Source organism: Gekko japonicus, unplaced genomic scaffold (assembly GCF_001447785.1).
Source record: "Gekko japonicus isolate JY-2015 unplaced genomic scaffold, Gekko_japonicus_V1.1 scaffold2191, whole genome shotgun sequence".
Classification (NCBI taxonomy): Eukaryota; Metazoa; Chordata; class Lepidosauria; order Squamata; family Gekkonidae; genus Gekko; species Gekko japonicus.
The window spans coordinates 136029-156000 of NW_015171571.1; the positions used below are offsets into that span (position 1 = coordinate 136029).

The following is a 19972-nucleotide window of genomic DNA, read 5'->3' on the forward strand; positions in this document are numbered from 1 at the left end:
GGCGGGGTATAAATCCAATCTCTTCTTCTCTTCTTCTTCTTCTTCTTCTTCTTCTTCTTCTTCTTCTTCTTCTTCTTCTTCTTACCTGTAACTGATTATCTTTGAGTGGTCATCTGTGCATTCACACCACCCGCCCTCCTTCCCCTCTGCTTTCAGTCCTCTCCTTTTTATTACTCTGAGACTGATGGCAGCGGTCAGAAGGAACTGGCGGGATTGTCGTGCCCCTCCCTTGGTCATGCGCAGTGGGGCCGGCACGTGACTGGGAAACAGGCGCGAAAATCCCTTTTGCTTTCAAGAGGGACTGATTGAGGTCGGCACAGGCACACTATATCCCAGAGGTGTGAATGCACAGATGACCACTCGAAGATCATCAGTTACAGATAAGCAACCTGTTTTTGTGGCATGCTGCTCATTTGGGGGGGCTGTTTTCACTTTAAAATTATACTCTGTGTTTATAAACTGGGTAGTTTCTGCTGCCACCAGGAATTTTAAGAAATTCCAAATCTTCTCTCTGTTTCTGCTGCTTGTAATGTGACCCAGGGTCAGGGCTTTCAGAGGTCTATGTGGCCCTGAGAAAGGATTAAACCAAATTCTGGGTTAAACTTAAACAAAATATGTTTTATTGATTAAGGAACAAAAATAAATTGCTGGTTAACTGTAACCATTTTTGGGGAAAGGAACTGGTAAATAAACTGGCAAGGTATCACACACAGTCTTTTTTGACAATAAGATCCCACTCTGACAGGAATCTCTCCTTTACATAGGCAGCCACTCTGGCTAAACTCTTTGTATTATTGACTCTCTTTCATAACTTTAGAGTCTCACAGACCCTTCTCATAGCTCCTTCACACTTAAACTTTTAAAGATGTATATACTGAACTCTTTAAGTTTCCACACAGAACTCTGTCATATCACTCACTGACTGACTCACTAACTGAATAACTGACTCTATCTCTGACTTCAAGACGCACACACAGATTCACGCCAAACAACTCCTCCCATACTCCGTCATCCTCCAATCACAGCACACTTGTCTCCCTCAATCACTCTACTCTTCTAGCGCTGCACTCCAACCAAACATTTAAAGACACACACACACACACACTAAAACAAGGAATCATTACAGTGGTGTCCAGTGTTTAAAATCCCGTGACATGAAGGCAAGTACCTCAAAGTCTCCAGCTCCTGTCTCTGTTCCATTGTGTTTTCTGAAAGCTGCTATTCCATATCCTGTGGCAATACCCATGGCAGGAAACAGGAAGAATAAAATGGCTTCTCTCAAGAAGCAACAACACAGTGCCAATGAAAGCAAGAAGTAAAGGGGATTGGGAAGAACTTTGACCTGCTTCTGTTACCAGATTTAAAAACTGTGATTTTAAGATTTAAAATGGCCTGATTAAGGCTGGCTTTAGTTTTCCTCTGGGATTCCTTGAAGCTGTTGTCCCTTGTAATCCCTGTTATTGTGGCTGTTGCATCCTGCTAGATGGCAACATTAAGCATAATACTGTGGACAGTTCTTCCTTTTCCTGTCTTCTCTGGTTGGGCTTTAGAATACTGAAGTTGAAAATTGCATTTCAGCTGATAGCACAGAATGTATAACACATTTTCTTTGCACACTTTATCATTGATTTAATGAGAATCATACTGCCAAGAAAGAACTATTAAGTAATATCTTTTATGTAACCAGAGGATATTATCCATTTTATGAGCTCTACAGCAAATTGTGAGGTCCACCAGGTACAGTTTGCAGGGAAAGGCAAACGTTTAAGAATTTCCTATTTAATTTATTAGGTGAAACACCTAAATGCAGCTTTCTTCTCTTCTCCCAATTCCAGCTTCTGTCAAACCAATGAGCACTGTAAAATGGTCAGATATTAAAACACACGAGAAATAAGACCAGCTTATAGATGTTTGTATTTTTCTTTTAACAGACGAAATCTACCTGGAGATAGACAGAAAGCTCTAGATATTATGATACCTCTGGTGGAGAGCGAGAGCCAGGTAGCTTCAGACATGTATTGCCTTGTGGGACGGATATACAAAGATATTTTTTTGGATTCTGGATTTACAGACACAGAGAGTAGAGACCAAGGAACTATATGGTAAGTAGCACTTCACTGCACGTCGATTTGTTTTGTTTTAAACTGCAAAAACATCTGTTCCTCAATCCAGCTAAAGTTAGTAACTAAATCTCATTGAAAACAGCAGTGCTTTACTTAATCACAGGTAACATCATATAAGTTTCAATGAGACTTTTTTATGACTAATGAATTGGATTTTTGATGCTTTTGTCTTTCTATGAAATAAAATGTTGTGCCAATTGACACTGCTGCACAAAGTTTGTATGGAAAAGGCACTTCAATGAGTGGTTCTCGGAGGTTTCTCCACAGCTGTGAAACCGCTTCCAACTTCTAGAAGAGGCTGTGTGCCATACTCTTTCTGTAAGCTTAAGAATATTAGGAGCATGAATTAATGTTTTATTTGCTTTAGCTGTTGGCTTTTAACAGATCAATAAAAAGTACAAACCTACATAGTTAACACCTCTTTACAATTCCCTTTATAGCTGCATTCTTAGCAACAAAATCTTGTTAAATTTTGGCAACAAGTATAGTCCTTGTGACCCTTCTATCTTGAACATTCAGAAGAATTTCAGCTTTGTGCAGTATGAACCAATAAGGGATTCTTTTATTGTGGTAGGCTGCACCAGCTCTTTCATTTTCAGAAATTGCATTGCATTGCATATAGGTTCTCTCCTATATATACATATGAGGCAAACGGATGGAATTGCTCTTTCTGTGTCATCCATCAGTTGAGTTTGGCTAACAGGAGATGGAGGAAAAGACAGTGTCCCTCTCATCTTTTCCTCTGTACTCCAGCCTCCCCACTTACATGGCTATGAGGCCATGTGGATTCTGGGACATTAGGAATAAACTTTCCCAAGTTCAGAAAGGAATGCTGAGGAGGGGAGAAATGTGAGAATGATCCTTGACCATCAGCACCTTACACTGACAGACGGCTGGATCTAACTCAGTTTGTACCTGGTGATGGTGGGAAAATCAATATATTTTCCCATTGGCAAGTTATTTTAAAGTGCCTGTCAGGAGTGGAATTTTAACTCAATATAATGCAAGGCCACCAATATCAATCCACCAGAATGTGGACAGGATCTTTGGGGCTTTTGTATGTTTGTGAGTGTCAACAAAGATGAGAGCAATACCATAAGGAGTCTGGACTCTGTCAAGAGGCTGAACTCCTAGCAGAGTCACTCAAGGTGGAATGGTCACAGCTGACACACCAGACCATGATGCATGCCCCTTCAGGAATCAATGGCCACATCAGCAGAAGAGAATGGACAGTTTCAGTCAGCCCCATAGCTAAGGGGTTTTGGGGGAAGGGGCCTGGGGGGGAACCACCAGCCAATTGAATCAAAGTTAATTAAATTAACTTTGATTTAATTGGTGGAACTCTTAAGGCAGCCCTGCACACACACCCAGGCTATAGGATAATGCCCAGTGGCCGCAGCTTCCCTCCCCACCCCCCTGCAAGGGCAGATCAGTCTCCTGTGTAAGTCATAGCCCTGCTAACAAGAGAACCGGCACTGAAATGGGCGACCACAGTGCGTGCTTCAGAGAAATCCAGGGAGTGAGGATTCCACTCCCTCGGCTCCCCGCTCGGCTCCCCGGCACCAACCGTCAGCCTCGTCCTCCCGCAGTTCCTCCTAGAGCCTTCCCGACAGCTGCACCCGCTTCTAGGCGCTCTTCCCCCGGGGCGGGCAGCCTCGTGGGCTGGCTGGCTGGCTCTCCGTCCTTCCCTCCCTCCCTCAGTGGGTCATCGCTCCTCGGACTGGCTGCGGGGCTCTCCAGGGCATGGGCGGGCTTGGCAATCAGCAGAGTGCCCTTAAGCTGAGGAGCCGCTTTGCGGAGCTGCAGGATGAGTCCCGCTCTGCGGAGCAGCAAAGACACACTGGGGAAAGTGGGCGCTGGCACCAGGAATGAGGAGGCAGGCACCCAGGAGCAGCAGCAGGCGGTGCAGAGTCACCGGCTACTGGGCTAAGGGCAGAAACAGGGGAGAGCTGAGGATTGGGGAGGGGCCCGTAAAAACCACAGGGGGGTGGGCCCCATGGGCCCCACAGTAGCTACAGACCTGTTTTCAGTGGTTATGGGGGCAGAGGAATCCTTGAAGGGTAGTTCCTGGGCAGCAGCAGTAGTGGAAGGCGACATGGAGGGTACTACCACTTGCTTGTATTTGTTATGTAAGAAGAAGAAGGGGGGAGGGGGAGGAGGAGATTGGATTTATACCCTGCCCTTCAGTCGGAGTCTCAGAGCAGCTTACAAATTCCTTTCCCTTCCCCCCCACAACAGACACCCTGTGAGGTAGGTGGGGCTGAGAGAGCTCTGAAAGAAACTGCTCTTTTTCAGGAACAGTTGTGCCAGAACTATGGCTTGCCCAAGGTCATCCAGCAGCTGCAAGTGGAGGAGTGGGGAATCAAACTGGGTTCTCCCAGGTTAGAGTCCATGCACTTAATCACTACACCAAACTGGCTCTCATGGGTGCGAAAGGTGGACAATGAAGAAAGCTGACAGGAAGAAAGTTGATTCATTTGAAATTTGGTGTTGGAGGAGAGTTTTACAGATACCACGGACCATCAAAAACACAAATTAGTGGGTTCTAGATCAATTCAAGCCTGAACTCTCCCCTAGAAGCTAAAATGACTAAACTGAGGCTATCATACTTTGGTCACATTATGAGAAGACAAGAGTCACTGGAAAAGACAATAAGGCAGCAGGAAGAGATGGATTGACTCAATCAAGGTAGCCACAGCCCTCAGTTTGCCAGACCTGAGCAAGGCTGTTAATGATAGGACATGTTGGAGGTTGTTCACTCATAGGGTCACTGTAAGTCAGAAGCAACTTGATGGCACTTAACATGCACACACACTTGCTTATATGACCCTTGTCCTTTCTGGCTTCTTAAATCTGCTGGGGCGGGGGCTGGTTGCCCGAGTCCAAGAGGTAGTTAATGCTTCCTTGAGACAGTAGAGTCATAGAATCATATAATGTTAGAGTTGGAAGGGACCTTGCAGGTCATCTAGTCCAACCCCCTGCACTCTGCAGGAGCATAGCCGAAAGATAGCCCTACAACATACCCAAAAGGTGGTCATCCAGCCTCTGCTTGGAAACGTCCAGCGAAGGAGCATCCACCTCCTCCTGAGGCAGTCTGTTCTACTGCTCAACCACTCTTACAGTTAGGAAGTTTCTCCTGATATTTAGCCGGTATCGACTCCCTTGTAATTTCCACCCATTAGATCTAGTTTTGCAGTCCGGAGCAACAGAGAATAGATCTGCTCCATCTTCTACATGACAGCCCTTCAAATACTTGAAGACTGCAATCATGTCCCCTCTAAGTCTTCTCTTTCCCAGGCTAAACATCCACAACTCTTTCAGCCTTTCCTCATAAGTCTTGGATTCCAACCCTCTCACCATCCTGGTTGCCCTCTTCTGGACACGCTTGAGCTTGTCAACATCCTTCCTAAAATGTGGTGCCCAAAACTGGACACAGTACTCCAGGTGAGGCCGGACCATTGCAGAATAGAGCGGAACTACCTAGCCTGGAAACAGGCTGTGTTGTATCCACTTTTAAAGTAGCCTAACCTGGACATAGGAGATCTTCATAACTATTGACCAATCTGAAATATTCCATTCTTGAGCAAGGTGGTATCTGTAGAACTTCAAGCTTTCCTGAATGAGGCAAATTGTTTAAGTAATTTCCAGTCTGGTTTTAAGGCTGGTTATAAGACTGAAACTGTTTGTGCTTTCATGCCAATAAAGGTTTTGTGTGTGTGTGACTGAAACAGCCTTGGTCTCTGCTGGATGACCTGCACTGGGAGATGGGGAGAGGGAATATGAGTCTCTTGAATCTTCTGGACCTGTCAGCAGCTTTTGGTACCATCGATCATGGTATCCTTTTGGACCATTTTTCCAGGCTAGGATTGGGAGGTACTGTTGTGTAGTGGTTCCAGTCCTACCTGGAGAGTAGGTTTCAGAAGGTGGTGCTGGGGTACTGCTGCTCAACCCCTTGGCCTTTGCCCTGTGGGATCATGCAAGCTTTCCTGTTTAATATCTATGTGAAACATCAAATTGTATCACTTGAAAAAGTGGCTTAACTTTTTTTTGTACTGAAATAGAAATTTTGGAATGGATATGGGCTAATAAATTTAAGCTTAATCTAGACAAGATGGAAGTGCTACTGGTGGTAGGAGTGATAGGATCCAGAACGGGGTCTGGATGAGTGTTCTGGATGAGGTTGTACTCCCCTTGAAGGAACAGGTACTGGCACCAAAACTCTGAAACTCTCTTCCCAGGGAGACACATCTGTCCCCCCTTCCATTGCCATCTTTTGCCAGCTGGTGAAGACTTTTTGTCTGGTGTTCCCTTAGTGATCCCTGCTTCATGCTCTATGTTTTTATTATTGTTTTTATATTTTTGTATGTATTTAGCTCTGGTTTTTAATAGTTTTAAGGATGTTTTTGTTGGTTTTAATATTTTTAAGATGAAATTTTATTATGTATGTTTTAATTGTTAATTGTCTTGGTGTCCTCTTGAGGGCAGAAAGGCAGGGTATAAATATTGTTAAATAAATAAAATAAAAATAATGTGCCTCAAGAATTAAAAGTATGTGAATTTTTTAAAACCCTGACATTTAATTTTCTAAACATTTCTATTATTCCTTGCTAAGTAAAAGGCTAAAAAGACCCCAGATATTAATAACTAGGAAAACTGGGCCCAGCCTTTAAAATAACTTGGTAGGTAAGGCCTGCCTATTGTCTTTTGGAGCATATCATGTCCCATGTTGCTTATCTTCCTGCCTTTTCTTATTATCTTCTTGCTTCCAAGTTGAAGACAAGAATGTACACTGTTATGCTTGCCAATCTGAAGGTTGGGCCTAGAGTCCTCCTGGAATTACAAGTGATCTCCAGACTACAGAGCCCAGTTACCCTGGAGGAAATGGTGGCTTTGGGAGTCTATAGACTCCATAGCATCTAGGACCCCTCTCCACCTCCGTCTCCCTCCCTGATCCCAGGGGAAACCAGGAGAAGGCAGGAAAAGGCTGCTTTAAATAGGTTCTGGAGTCTTCTTTATTTATGTTTCCACCACCCCTTTATTTTTATTCAACACCCCCCCCAATTGCACCCAAGGCTCCTACCGCCCACCTGGATCATCCCTGGGAGGCGGTATTGCCCACTTTGGGAACCAGTGTCCTAGAGTAACATCACCACTGAGCTCGCTTTCCCCCCCAGCCACTGCCTCCAAATCACCAGGAGTTTCCCAGTTAGATCTGGCAACCCTATAAGAGTGCTAATAGATGTGGGGGTTTTTTTTGGGGGGGGGCATATTTACTGACCTTCATTTATTTTTCTTGATGTCTGGGAGTTCATTATGGCCAAGTTTTTAAGAACTACTGTATCAGAGGCATCTGTTATAAAACATTGCCCATGTATAAAGAGATATTTCACTAATTTTTATAAGAGTGCTAATAGATGTGGGGTTTTTTTGGGGGGGGCATATTTACTGACATTCATTTATTTTTCTTGATCTCTGGGAGTTCATTATGGCCAAGTTTTTAAGAACTACTGTATCAGAGGCATCTGTTTTAAAACATTGCCCATGTATAAAGAGATATTTCACTAATTTACTGTGTGATTATAGTTACGTCAGTAGTGACCAACAGTTTTTTGCATTATACATTATTGTATTGCCTGGCCAATAGAGACATTGCCCATCTAATTTTCCTGAACATGCTCAGTATTGGTAGCTGATTTTTAGTGTGCATGCACATAAAAGCTCATACCTTGAATAAACCTTTGTTGGTCTTAAAGGTGCCACTGGACTCTAAATTTGTTCTGTGACATGACATGCTCGCAACTCTCCAAAGGGTGAAACATGTTGGCAGCAGTGTTCCCTCTGCTGAGTTCGTGTGAGTTAGCGTGCAGTTTTTTCGCCTCAGGCTCACACATGTCTTAGCTCAGGAAGGATAGGGCCAGAGCAACCTAATTTATGCCGTAGCCAAATTGCTCACTCACAACTTTGGTGTAGTGGTGAAGTGTGTGGACTCTAATCTGGGAGAACCGGGTTTGATTCCCCACTCCTCCACTTGCACCTGCTGATGTGACCTTGGGTCAGTCACAAGCTCTGGCACAGCTGTCCTTGAAAAAGAGCAGTTTGTGTCAGAGTTCTCTCAGCCCCACCCATCTCACAGGGTGTCTGTTGTGGGGAGGGGAAGGGAAAGGAGTTTGTAAGCCGCTCTGAGACACCTTTGGGTAATGAAGGGCGGGATATAAATCCAATCTCTTCTTCTTCTTAATGCCAGTAGCTCACAAAGTAGAATTTTTGCTCACAGGACTCCACAGCTTAGAGGGAGCATTGGTTAGCAAGAGCAGTCAGGTTCTTGACATTGCTCTTTCGGGTGTTGGTGATGGCAGAAATGGTGCCAATACCAGTTGAGTTGTTCAGGTCTTCTCCATCAGCTCTGAAGATAAGGAGGTTGTAATGCTTCTTGCATTGTGTGAGTTATTTAGATCTACTTTCACCTTTCTGTCCCTGATCTAAAGAAGAAGCTGTCTGACTTTACAGGGCAAAGTCTGGATGAGCCCAGGTTGTGCAATAAACTGTCACCTTTAACCATGTTTTGTGGCCTTTAGATAGGTCTTGGGAAGAGAGTTATTGTGAGCATATTTTCACTGTGGTATTTAATTTTCTGTGCAACCAAAATTTCTATCTTGTACCCTATCAATTTTTCTCTTTGTTTGAGTTGGCTGGTTAAATGTAGATTTAAAAAAAGCAAAACTATCTATTTGGATTAAATTTGTTCTTGTATTTGCTTCTGTATACAATATCAAAAGTAATATAATTTGAAACAGATACATTTGTAAAAGGTTCAGAGAATTTACATATCCAGCTAAATTTTTAATTTTATAAGCAAAGGGTTGAGCTTGATTTATATGAATTCATTTTTTACTTGTGATTGTTCCTTTCATGAACTTTCCAGACCTTTATTCTTTGCTAATAATATAATGTTGAAATAACTAATTTTGATAAAGATTTGTAACTGCAAAACAAACTCAAGACTATTCAGGTGTATCATTTAAGAAATTAAATGCTATTCATAAAATTAGGGCCAAGTTAACTTTTAGCAGACTCAATAATGCTTCCAGCTACCTGTTTACTTTCCAAACCTTTCTGTTTGCAGTGGCTGAGATGCCAAAATGTGTATGGCACGAATAAAATAGTCTATACCTGCTCAGTGGTTAATGGTTAATGAGGAAGGGAAGGAGGAAGGGCTTTTTATTGGAAATGAATGTTTTGCTAGTTAAAACATCATTCCTTGTTTTGTCATGCCTCACTGTGAATCACAAGCAATCAAATGGGAGAACTGCTTATTTAGATTGTTAAGCCAATGGCATAGACACATATAACAGCCTTTTTAAAAGGGGGCGGGAGAGCTAGCACAGTGTGTTGGCTGAGGGCCAGACTACATGTGTGACTGTAGCCCAGCAATCCTTTTTCAGTTGTGAAACCGCTTCAGGAGCAAGTGATAAAATGCTGAGCGGTGGGAGTGGAGGAAGGTTGCTTTAACCCATTCATTTTCTGCTTCAGATTTTCTCCCCGCACACATCCCTGTCCCTGCAGGGTTTGAAATACTTGTTCTAATGGAGAAAAAAAGAATGATTGGAAGAGAACACTTAGGGGCAGAGAAATAGTGGGTATGGAAAGAACTTAGTGGTGTCCATCCTGCAACTTATCCATTCTCAGTTGCCCTTTCAACCTATAAAAAGGGCTGTCTATCTCCCTAAAATCTTGAACTCGGAGCTGGGCTGTCCCCAGTTGAAATCTCTCCTCAGACTGAATAAATGGATGATCTGATGTGAACTCATGAGGTGCCCTTACATAAGTGACTATTATTCCAGTCCCTCTCCCATCAGCAACCTGGAGATGATTCTGACCTGTTTTACAAGGTTGTTGTAAAGCTTACTGAGATTATGATTGGGAAAAACTTTGGACACTTGAAGTGTGCTATATGAACATTGGTTATTATTATATATTATTAATACTACCCTTGAGTTTGCTATTGTTTGGAAAGGGCCGTCATGTCACAACTGACTTATGGCGACCCCCTAGGATTTGCAAGGCAAGACACATTCAAAGGTGGTTTGCCGGTGCCTGATGTGTTGTGACCTTGGATCTTTTGGTGGTGTCCCATCCAAATACTAACCAGGGCTGACTCTGCTTAGCTTCCATGATGTGATGAGAACAGGGTAACTTCGGCTATCCAGGTCAGGCTGTTATTGTTTATAAATGTAAAAACTCCTGTTTATACATTTTAATCCTCCCACATTGGAGTACCACATAATTCTGCATTCACTTCTGTAGTGTCATAGGACCACTGGGTATGGATAAACAGCAGGGATGGGCATGAACGGGCTGACGAACTAAAGTTCATCACAAATTTTGGCTAGTTCATGGTTCATGAAGGAATGTGTGCAAATTGAAGAACCACCATGAAATTTCATAAATGTTGATGCAGTTTGTGGTGGTTCATGAAGAGCAGAAAGCAGTGGTTTAAACCCCTGCTTTCTGCTCTTCATGAAAAACAGCTGTGTGGTTTAAATGGCTGGGAACAATTTAAACCACTGCTTTCTGCTTCCCGTGGGTAACAGAAAGCAGGGGTTTAAAAGGCTCCAAGCCTGGGACTGGCTGGGGCTGAGCTGTTTAAAGCGGCTTTCTTGGGCAGCCAGGGCCTGGGGCTTGCTGCCCAATAAAGGCCCTTTATACAGCTGAGCCACATGGAGCAAAGTGCTCCCACAGCTCAGCTGTTTAAAGGGGCTTTCTTGGGCAGCTAGCCCCTGGGGATGGCTGCCCAATAAAGCCCCTTTAAATGGCTGAGCCGTGGGAGCAGGCTGCTCCTCCAGCTCAGCTGTTTTCAATCTAAACAGCTGAGCTGCAAGGGCAGCCTGCTTTCACGACTCAACTATTCAGAGCCTGAAACAACTGAGCTGGGGGAGCAGGCTGCCTCTGTGGCTCAGCTGTTTCAGGGATGAACTGGTTTGGTTCATATGTGAGCCAATTGGGTTTATGGTTCAGTTCATGGTTTGCCCACGAACCGAACTGCGTTTTTGTGGTCTGTGCCCATCCCTGGTAATCAGCTTTTAAACAGAAATGTGTCAGTCTAAATTGGATGGATTGAAGTCATAATCCTAGAATAAATGTCCTAGAGAATTGTTATGCTCATGTTCAGACTTTATATTTTTAGTTCTCAGTACAAAATAGCAATGCTGTTAACAAGCTGTATATTTTTCATAATTGCATAAACACATGAGGAAATAGTAGGAGGATGTCATAAATGTTGGCTTCTTAAAATAACCATGAAACCTGGATGGAGAACAGTAGAATATTTTGTGCTTGAAAGGGTTGAGTGCATTGAGTAAACTGATGATCAGCTCTCAGAGTACCAAAAATGTAATTGCCTCCTTGGAAAACTGCCTTGTTTTTAAACATAAACTTGTTGTTCTTCTAGGTTCAAGAAGGCATTTGAGTCAGAACCAACATTACAGTCAGGAATTAATTATGCAGTACTTCTCTTGGCTGCCGGGCACCAGTTTGATACCTCTTTTGAGCTGCGGAAAGTTGGTAATGTAATTTTGAGCCACATAAAGTTGGCAATATATAATATTAATATAATGCACAGGCAAATCAGCTTCTATGACAGCATTTCCATCATTCTCTCATTTTAACAGAAATGCTGTGATGCACGTTGCCAGACTTCTTTGTACATAAGTAATCTTGAACTTCAGCTAGCTTTTCCATTTCAGTGATATCTCCTCAGGGCTCTGCACTGATTCTGTATATTGACTTAATCTTGACTGACTTCAGTTGTATGGGTTAGAGTTCTCTTTCACAGAGTGTCACGACAGGGCCAGTGGGGCAAGGCAGAGAGGGAGAGTTTACAGTCCAGTCCAAGAGTCAAGCCAGAGAGATCGAAAGAGTCCGAGCAAAAGTCCCAATCACACAAAGCCAAGCCGTAGTCAAACGTTACCGATAGTCAGAGTCCAAACAAGCTAGTATCGTAGTCAGGAAGCGTAGCCGAGGATCAAGAGCCAGGGGTCGTCAAAACACGGACTGGAGTCGGGAACCGGGAAATCAGTCAGGAGCCAAACAGAGTCAGAGGTGCAGAGCTTCTGGTCCAACGAACAAGTTTGCCAGCACAGTTTGCTAACAGTCAGCGGTCTGTTCAAATAGCGTGCTGGGTCGTTATCTCATTAGCACGGCTTCACGAAGTCCTTGATTCTGTTATTAATCTGGGCTTAATTATCACCAACCGCGCAAGCGTGTCTCCTTGCGCCTGGTTGCCAAATCCTGGTGTCTCTGATCCCTCAGCCGGTCAACAGGTGGCGGAGAATCGGGTGGCATGTTGCTGGGGCCAGGCATTGCCCGAACTGCTTCAGGTGCAAACTGTCCTGGGGTTTGACGTTCATTTTCCCCAGCACTTAGGTTTGGTGAGGACTTTCGTGCTTCTGATGATGTTAAAGGCACGGAGTCCTCCATTTCAGAGCTCCCAGGCGCCGGGTCGGGTACAGGCATGGCACAGAGACAATAAAATAACGGGAATTTATTACAGTTAATTCTGGACCAGGGCCCCTTTGCTAAGGCATTGCATTGATGTGTACTGATGACACTGTCCTGCCTTGGTACTTGAGGCTTCAGCTGGGTCAAGCAAAGTCTAACACGTCACTGCTTCCCTTGTTATGGTTCTTTTTGAACAACAGAAAACAAGTTTCTTACATTTGCTATAAATGTAGTGTCAGTAATATCCTATACAACTTTAATTATCTCTGAATGATGTTACAAATTACAAATAGTAGGATTTTCAGGATAGGAATGTGTGATCTGCCCCATTACAAGCGGTGAAAATTCATATTACTAGCCCATTATTTGTAAACTCTGTAAACATCACTGGTTAATTTAGGCATTATAGAGATACTTATTGTATTTGGTTTACAGGGAAGCATCCATTCATTTAGCATTGTTCCTGCAAAATGAAATGAAGATTCACTAAAATGAATGAAGGTTGTTCAGTAGCCAGATTCTGTGGATTATTCCTATTGCCATCTTTACTAGTACTTATATGAGTTTTCTTAACCTTCACTGTGTTTATTTTAAAATATCTCTCAGGCTGACAGAACTAATATAGAATTTAAAAGGGAAAGTTCAAGGAGAAATTAGTGGCTGCAAGTCAAAAACTCACCCACTTTTGGCACAAAACCCTGAGTTTGTCTGGTAGAAGGGGACACAACATAGCCAGGTCAGCACATGCACAGAAAAATCATAGTAAGTAGGAGGTGCTTTATACCAGCTACAATGAGGATTGCCAACAACCAGAGGAAACCGTCCTGCACTTTTAACAGAGGCCTAATGAGATGTTATTTACTAAGTGATGCTGTCTTAGCCATTGCAATGTAGTGGTTAGAGCAGTGATACTCAGTGGCTCAAGAGCTATATGTGGCTCTTTGACATGCCACTTGTGGCTCTTCTGAGCACCATTCCCCAATGTGACATCTGCCCTTTGTTTCAGGAAAGTGGATGAAGTTCTTGGCCAGGAGGGCTTGGTATTGGCAGAGTCACTACTGAAAGAAGGGGAAGCTGTGAGCCTCCTCGAGGTGTAGGCCTCATGTCAGGGATAGAAGTAAATATGGCTCTTCTGATTGATGGTATTGGCAAATGGATTTCTCCACAAGCTGCAGACTGAGTACCAATGGGTTCGAGGGTTGAACTAGGACATAGGAAGACCGAGGTTTGAACCCCACTGTTCTGTGGGAGCTTGCTTTGTGACCTTGGGCCAGTCATACACTCTCAGCCTAACCTACCTCACAGGGTTGTTGTGAGAATAAACTGGAGGAGGCGAGAAATGATGTGAGCCACTTTGGGTCCCCACTGGGGAGAAAGGCATAGTATAAATACATTAATAAGTAAATAAACTTTACTTCTGTGCCATGAAAAACTTTAACTGCTCATTTTCACACATTAAGCCTCTGTTAAAAGGTCAAGGCAATTTTTCTCTGAGTTGTTTGCAACCCTAGCTGTCACGTGCACCAAGTGATGCTGGTCTAGAGTCAAATGAAATCATGCTTTATTTTCACTTTTTCATTAATCTTGATATATTAAGGACTTAGGATACAAATGAGCAGTAGGAGAGAGAAGAAGGAACAGTCTGCAGACCAGAGCACCAACGTCAGCCTTGCAGATGGGTTACGCAAGCTCAATGGAATTTAAGTATGCATTAACTAGAAGGTTGGATTGCAATGTTTGCCTTTCTTGTTTCTTCAGGAGTAAAGATAAGCAGCCTGCTTGGGAAGAAGGGAAACCTGGAAAAATTGCAGAGTTATTGGGAAGTGGGATTTTTCTTGGGAGCCAGTGTTTTGGCAAATGATCATACTAGAGTGATTCAGGCCTCAGAAAAACTTTTCAAATTGAAGACACCAGCATGGTAAGTCATTGCACTAGCAGCGCAGGTTAAATTTAGCACCTTCAAAATGCATATTATCGTACTGTATTTCTCTTAGTTCTCTGAGGCAGGAAAGCTGAAACAATTGGATTTTTCTTTTCTCAGACTTGTGAATCTGTCCAAGGAAACTATGTTCTTTTAATGTTGGCTCAGAGCCTGTGTGAGTGAAAACAAGGTCATCGTACAAATATGGTCTTTCATTTTTGTTCTTATTTTATTATTTTTTAATATAAAACAATTCCAATGTAAGCTGACACCACTTTCCAAATAGCAGAGAATATCTCTTGCCATGGTCAAGAATGGCTGCTTTGAAAATTTCAGTTCTGTTATCCTAAAAACAGATCTGTGTATACAAAATCGGTTAGGTCATGTGATTCTTTCAAAAACAAGGGCAACGTTCACCAGAGCTTTTGGCTCAGAACACAAGCTGCTGCCAGTTCTACTGTCAGATTATTCCCCTTCCTCTTAACCGGCTTTATTAGCTCAAACCAATTTAGGATTTCAGCCTATATAATGGCAATTAAACTTTGAAATTGATTTGCCTTAGTTGTGTTGACTCTCTAGTTTTCTCATCTGCTGTATACAGATGAGGCATTTCTGCATAGCATTTATCCTTCAAAGGGTACCAGGTAGCAAAATACTGGACAGCCTACGTGCGATTACTGTTGTCCTTCTTAGCATCTTTAGCTGCAAACAAGCCAGTCATTTTGCTGGGTTCAGGGATGAGAATGGTGTATTGCAGTTGCTAAGCAACCATAAGCTATAACTTCATAATCAATTTTATATCAGTTGGGGGGGGGTGCGTCTGTGTGTATATAATTATCCCCAGAGAAGGTAATGAATTACAAGGACCTGGGTAATGGTAGGTGTCCACATGAAGTTATCTCCCCATCCAGAGCATCCACATGATGTTGTACTTTTTGTTTCATATTTATTTACTGTATTCTCCCCTGCCCTTTGACCAATGTATCCAGGACAGCTTGCAGAAATTAAAAGGTTAATTTAAAGAATTATAAACAAATGGTGTGTTAGGAAGCATTTAGCATTTAGGGGCTGCGGTGGCTCAAGTGGTTAAGACACTGAACTGCAAGCTATGGAAGGTCAGTAGTTCAGCAGTTCGAGACCCGAGTTGCCGCATGATGGAGTGAGCTCCCGTCTCTAGTTCCAGCTCCTGCCAACCTAGCAGTTCGAAAGCAAGAAATTGCAAGTAGATAAATAGGTACCACTTTGGTGGTAAGGTAACAGCATTCCGTGTGCCTTGGTGTTTAATCATGCCGGTCGCATGACCACAGAAACGTCTTCGGACAGCGCTGGCTCTTCGGCTTTGAAACGGAGATGAGCACCGCAACCCTAGAGTCGGACTCGACTGGCTTTCGAGCAAGGGAACCTTCACCTTTACCTTTTTAAAACTTATGACAAACGTCTACTAGGTTTGGATGTGTGGAGAGGCAAAAAGACAAGTATATATCTCACCTTTATACACTTCTGTTAAGTGAAAAACTGGTTTTCTCTACAGCTGTTGACCTCCCAGTTATCAAATAACATTAGACTCTGTTAGTGCTGCCTTTTCTAGATAAAAGATCTAGTGCTGTGTTTCATTTAAATAGCCCTTTACAACTGTAACAACCACTCTGGGAATTAGACTGAAACTTGGCAAAGGTCGTCTGTGGAATCCCATGACTCAATTGGCATTTAAATCTAGATGCTGCTGGTCCACTGAATTATAGAATCTGGTCAAAGGATGCTTTCTCCTTCATTGTGTCTAACTTATAAGTGACTAGATTCAGGTGGGTAGCCATGTTGATCTGAAGCAGCAGAACAAAGTTTGAGTCCAGTGGCACCTTTATGCCCAACAAAGTTTTATTCATGGTATAAGCTTTTGTGTGCAAGCACACTTCCTCAGATACAGTGGAACAGAACCTCCTCAACCATTACTTAGAGGGGGTGGGGGGTTGTCGTCAGGAAGGGCCATTTAGAATCAAAATGCATAAGTAAAGTAAAGGTTCCCTTGCTCGAAAGCCAGTCGAGTCCGACTCTAGGGTTGCGGTGCTCATTTCCGTTTCAAAGCCGAAGAGCCAGCGCTGTCCGAAGACGTTTCCGTGGTCATGGGGCCGGCATGACTAAACACCAAGGTACACGGAACGCTGTTACCTTCCCACCGAAGTGGTACCTGTTTATCTATTTGCAATTTCTTGCTTTCGAACTGCTAGGTTGGCATAAGTACTGGGTGATTATAACTGAGATTGGATGTAAGAAAGATCTGTTAGGGGCAGTAAATTAGCATACAAATACAGGAGTTAACAAACAGATGTGGGAATGAGGTTTGAGTCCAGTGGCACCTACAAGACAAAGTTCAAAACTGGGTACAAGCGAGAACTGAGAGACTTAGTATGTACACTTCTTCAGATTCATTGAAACAGATTTCCTCAAATACATAGATAACCCCCCCATATAACACTATAGGAATTTGAGATACAAAGGTGTGTATGTGAAAATTTCTAAAATGGAGAAGCATGAAATGGGCATCTGTGTGTTATCAGGCAAGGACCATAGCTGTTATGGTTTTCCAAGTACGTTTTTTACCTGTTTTTGTGAACTTTTTATCAAACTAGTGCCAAAACATTTATCTGGGAGTAGGAGAAAGCTCTCTGTAGACATAACCAGGTTTTCTGTCCTGTGTCACCAGTAAACCTACTTACCCTCTCAACTTGGTAATGTGACATTAAGTACAAATAAAGCATGTAAAATTACAAACAGTTGCGCTTTTGATCGTTGTCTCTAGGTACCTCAAGTCAACTGTGGAGACTATTTTGATATATCAGCACTTTAAGAAACTGAATCCAGAACAGCAGGTTGCCAAACATGAACTTGTAGACTTTTGGATGGACTTTCTGGTTGAAGCCACAAAGACAGATGTGTCAGTAGTTAGATTTCCTGTAAGTATATTTTAAAACATTTTCAATTAATGTTTAGTATTGTTCATTTCCTGTTTGTCCTGCCTGAGGATTATTTGGAAAATGTTCATTTAATTCATTTTAACTTTCAAAAACAGAAAAGCTTCATATAAACATTGCAGTTATTTAATGATATTAAATTTATTATTTTTATTTATTTACAAAATTTAAACCCTACCTTTCTGCCTTCATCAGGGCAACCATGGCTGCTAACAAATTAAATAATTTTATACCCATAAATGTCTTCAAATTAATAAGCGCTAACTGTGGAAATGTCTACACCTAAACTCCAGAGCTTTACCTAGACATGGGTGGGGGACTATTTAGTAGTATACTCTGTATTTTCTTTTCCAAGGTTTTAATACTGGAACCTACAAAAATCTACCAGCCTTCATATCTTTCCATCAACAGTGAGGCTGAAGAGAAGACAGTCTCTATCTGGCATGTTATGCCTGACGATAAGGTAAGCCAGCTCCACATTGTTTGTCAGAATGAAGGGTGAATGCAATCAAAAGATCATGGAATCTTGTTGGTGAATTATATCCTGTAACTTCGTGGTTTCTAGCAGCTGATTGCTTAATGTAAGAGATTAAAGGAAAATGGAGAAGCTTTGGATAAAGGAGACAATTTTAAGCGTTTAATGTTTATTTGAGAGAGCAAGGGAATGAAACAGAGGTGAAAGAAGTCCAAAGATGAGGAAATAGGGGTTATTTGGAAAGGAAGTGTTAGGCATAGCATACCCATACATGCTAATTCATGGCATTTGGAAGGTTCTATACAAACAACATTTTGTCACTGTTCTGTCTAGTGTCCCTTATCAACAATTGTGATACTGTATTAGTAGACCACAGAGCTCTGCACAACTAATAGATGGGCATAGTGCAAGCATATCACATCTCCTCAACTCCAACCACAAAGTGGAGCTGTAGCTTTGGTGTCCCATGTGCAGGCTGCCACTACCTAACAGTTTGAAGAATGGCTTATTTGAGCAATGTAGAGGCAGCTCCTTGGTTGGAATCAGGACTCTGGAGATGAAAAGTTGAAAACTCTGGAGGTAAATAATAGGCACCTCCCTTTACATCTCTGGTGTGTCCTTGGTATAAAGGAGTCTAGAGTGAGGAATTATACATGGACAGATATTGTGCTTCTCAGGTGTGTAATTAACTTTTTTAAAAAATAAAGAATATACCCTCCAAAAGTAAAATAAGCCTACTTTATCACATAACTGTCTTGTCAGAAAACCAGGATTGTCTCTGACTTTCTGGTGATAGACATTGGTAGCAAGCCATGGGATTTATTTATTTATTTATTTATGACATTTTTACCCCGTCCTCCCCACAAGCGGGCTCAGGGCAGCTTACAAGGGGCAGAGCCCGCATAAAACATAGTAAAAGCAATAAAACCTTAAATAACACAGATAAAAATAAAGTGCTCCATGAAGACAAGATGGTCCCCGAATAAATCTCTTGATGGTAACAGTCAGTTCTTTGGGATGATCTTATCCTATAGTTGGTCCCAAGTAAGTCCGGTGGTACCAGTGCCATGTGGTGTTATAAGCGGTCTTCCTCGGGCCATCCCTAGCCCCATTGTTATCCACAGCGTTGGTGCTGGTGGCAGTGGTGGTCCCTATGCAAAAGCCTGGCGGAAGAGCTCCATCTTGCAGGCCCTGCGGAACTGCAGAAGGTCCCGCAGGGCCCTGATCTCCGGGAGCTCATTCCACCAGGTAGGGGCCGCCACCTAAAAGGATCGGGCCCTGGTCACGGCGAGGTTTGCCTCCCGGGGGCCTGGAATCACCAGGCGATGTTGTGTCCCTGACCGAAGTGCTCTTGGGGGTATATATGGGGAAAGGGACCTACCTCAGGTTGGTCGGACCCTGGCCATGTAGGGCTTTAAAGGCAAGCACCAGCACTTTGAAATGGATTTGGTATGCTATTGGCAGCCAGTGCAGTGCTTCCAGCCCAGGCCGGATGTGCTCCCACTTGGGGAGACCCAACGTAAGCCTGGTCACCACATTCTGCACCAGCTGCAGCCTCCGAATCTGCGCCAAAGGCAACCCCATGTGGAGAGCGTTACAGTAGTCTAGCCTCGAGGTGACTGTCACATGGATCACTGTAGCCAGGTCGTTGTGATTGAGGAAGGGGACCAACTGCCGAACCAGCCTAAGATGATAAAATGCTGATCTGGCAGTGGCTGCCACCTGGGCCTCCATAGTCAGGAAGGAATCCAAGCGCACTCCCAAGCTCCTAACCTCCGGCGTTGACACCAATGGCGCCCCATCGAAGTTCGGGAGAGGGATCCCTAACCCTGATCCATTCCTACTCAGGCACAGGACCTCAGTCTTCACTGGGTTTAATTTCAGCCGGCTCAGCCTGAGCCACTCAGCCATTGCCTGTAATGCCCGGGTCAGATCTTCTGGGTCAGAGCCCGACCAGCCACCTAACATCAGATAGAGCTGGGTGTCA

General features: G+C 43.2%; 1 protein-coding gene across 1 annotated transcript in view; it reads left to right on the forward strand.

The window, feature by feature from the left end:
• The window catches only part of LOC107117647 (mitogen-activated protein kinase kinase kinase 5-like), a 155628-nt gene that overhangs the window by 72772 nt on the left and 62884 nt on the right, over positions 1-19972 (forward strand). Inside the window, 5 exon segments of the mRNA XM_015419802.1 lie at positions 1932-2102; positions 11572-11684; positions 14379-14538; positions 17339-17492; positions 17866-17973. Coding sequence (XP_015275288.1) covers positions 1932-2102; positions 11572-11684; positions 14379-14538; positions 17339-17492; positions 17866-17973 — 706 coding nt within the window.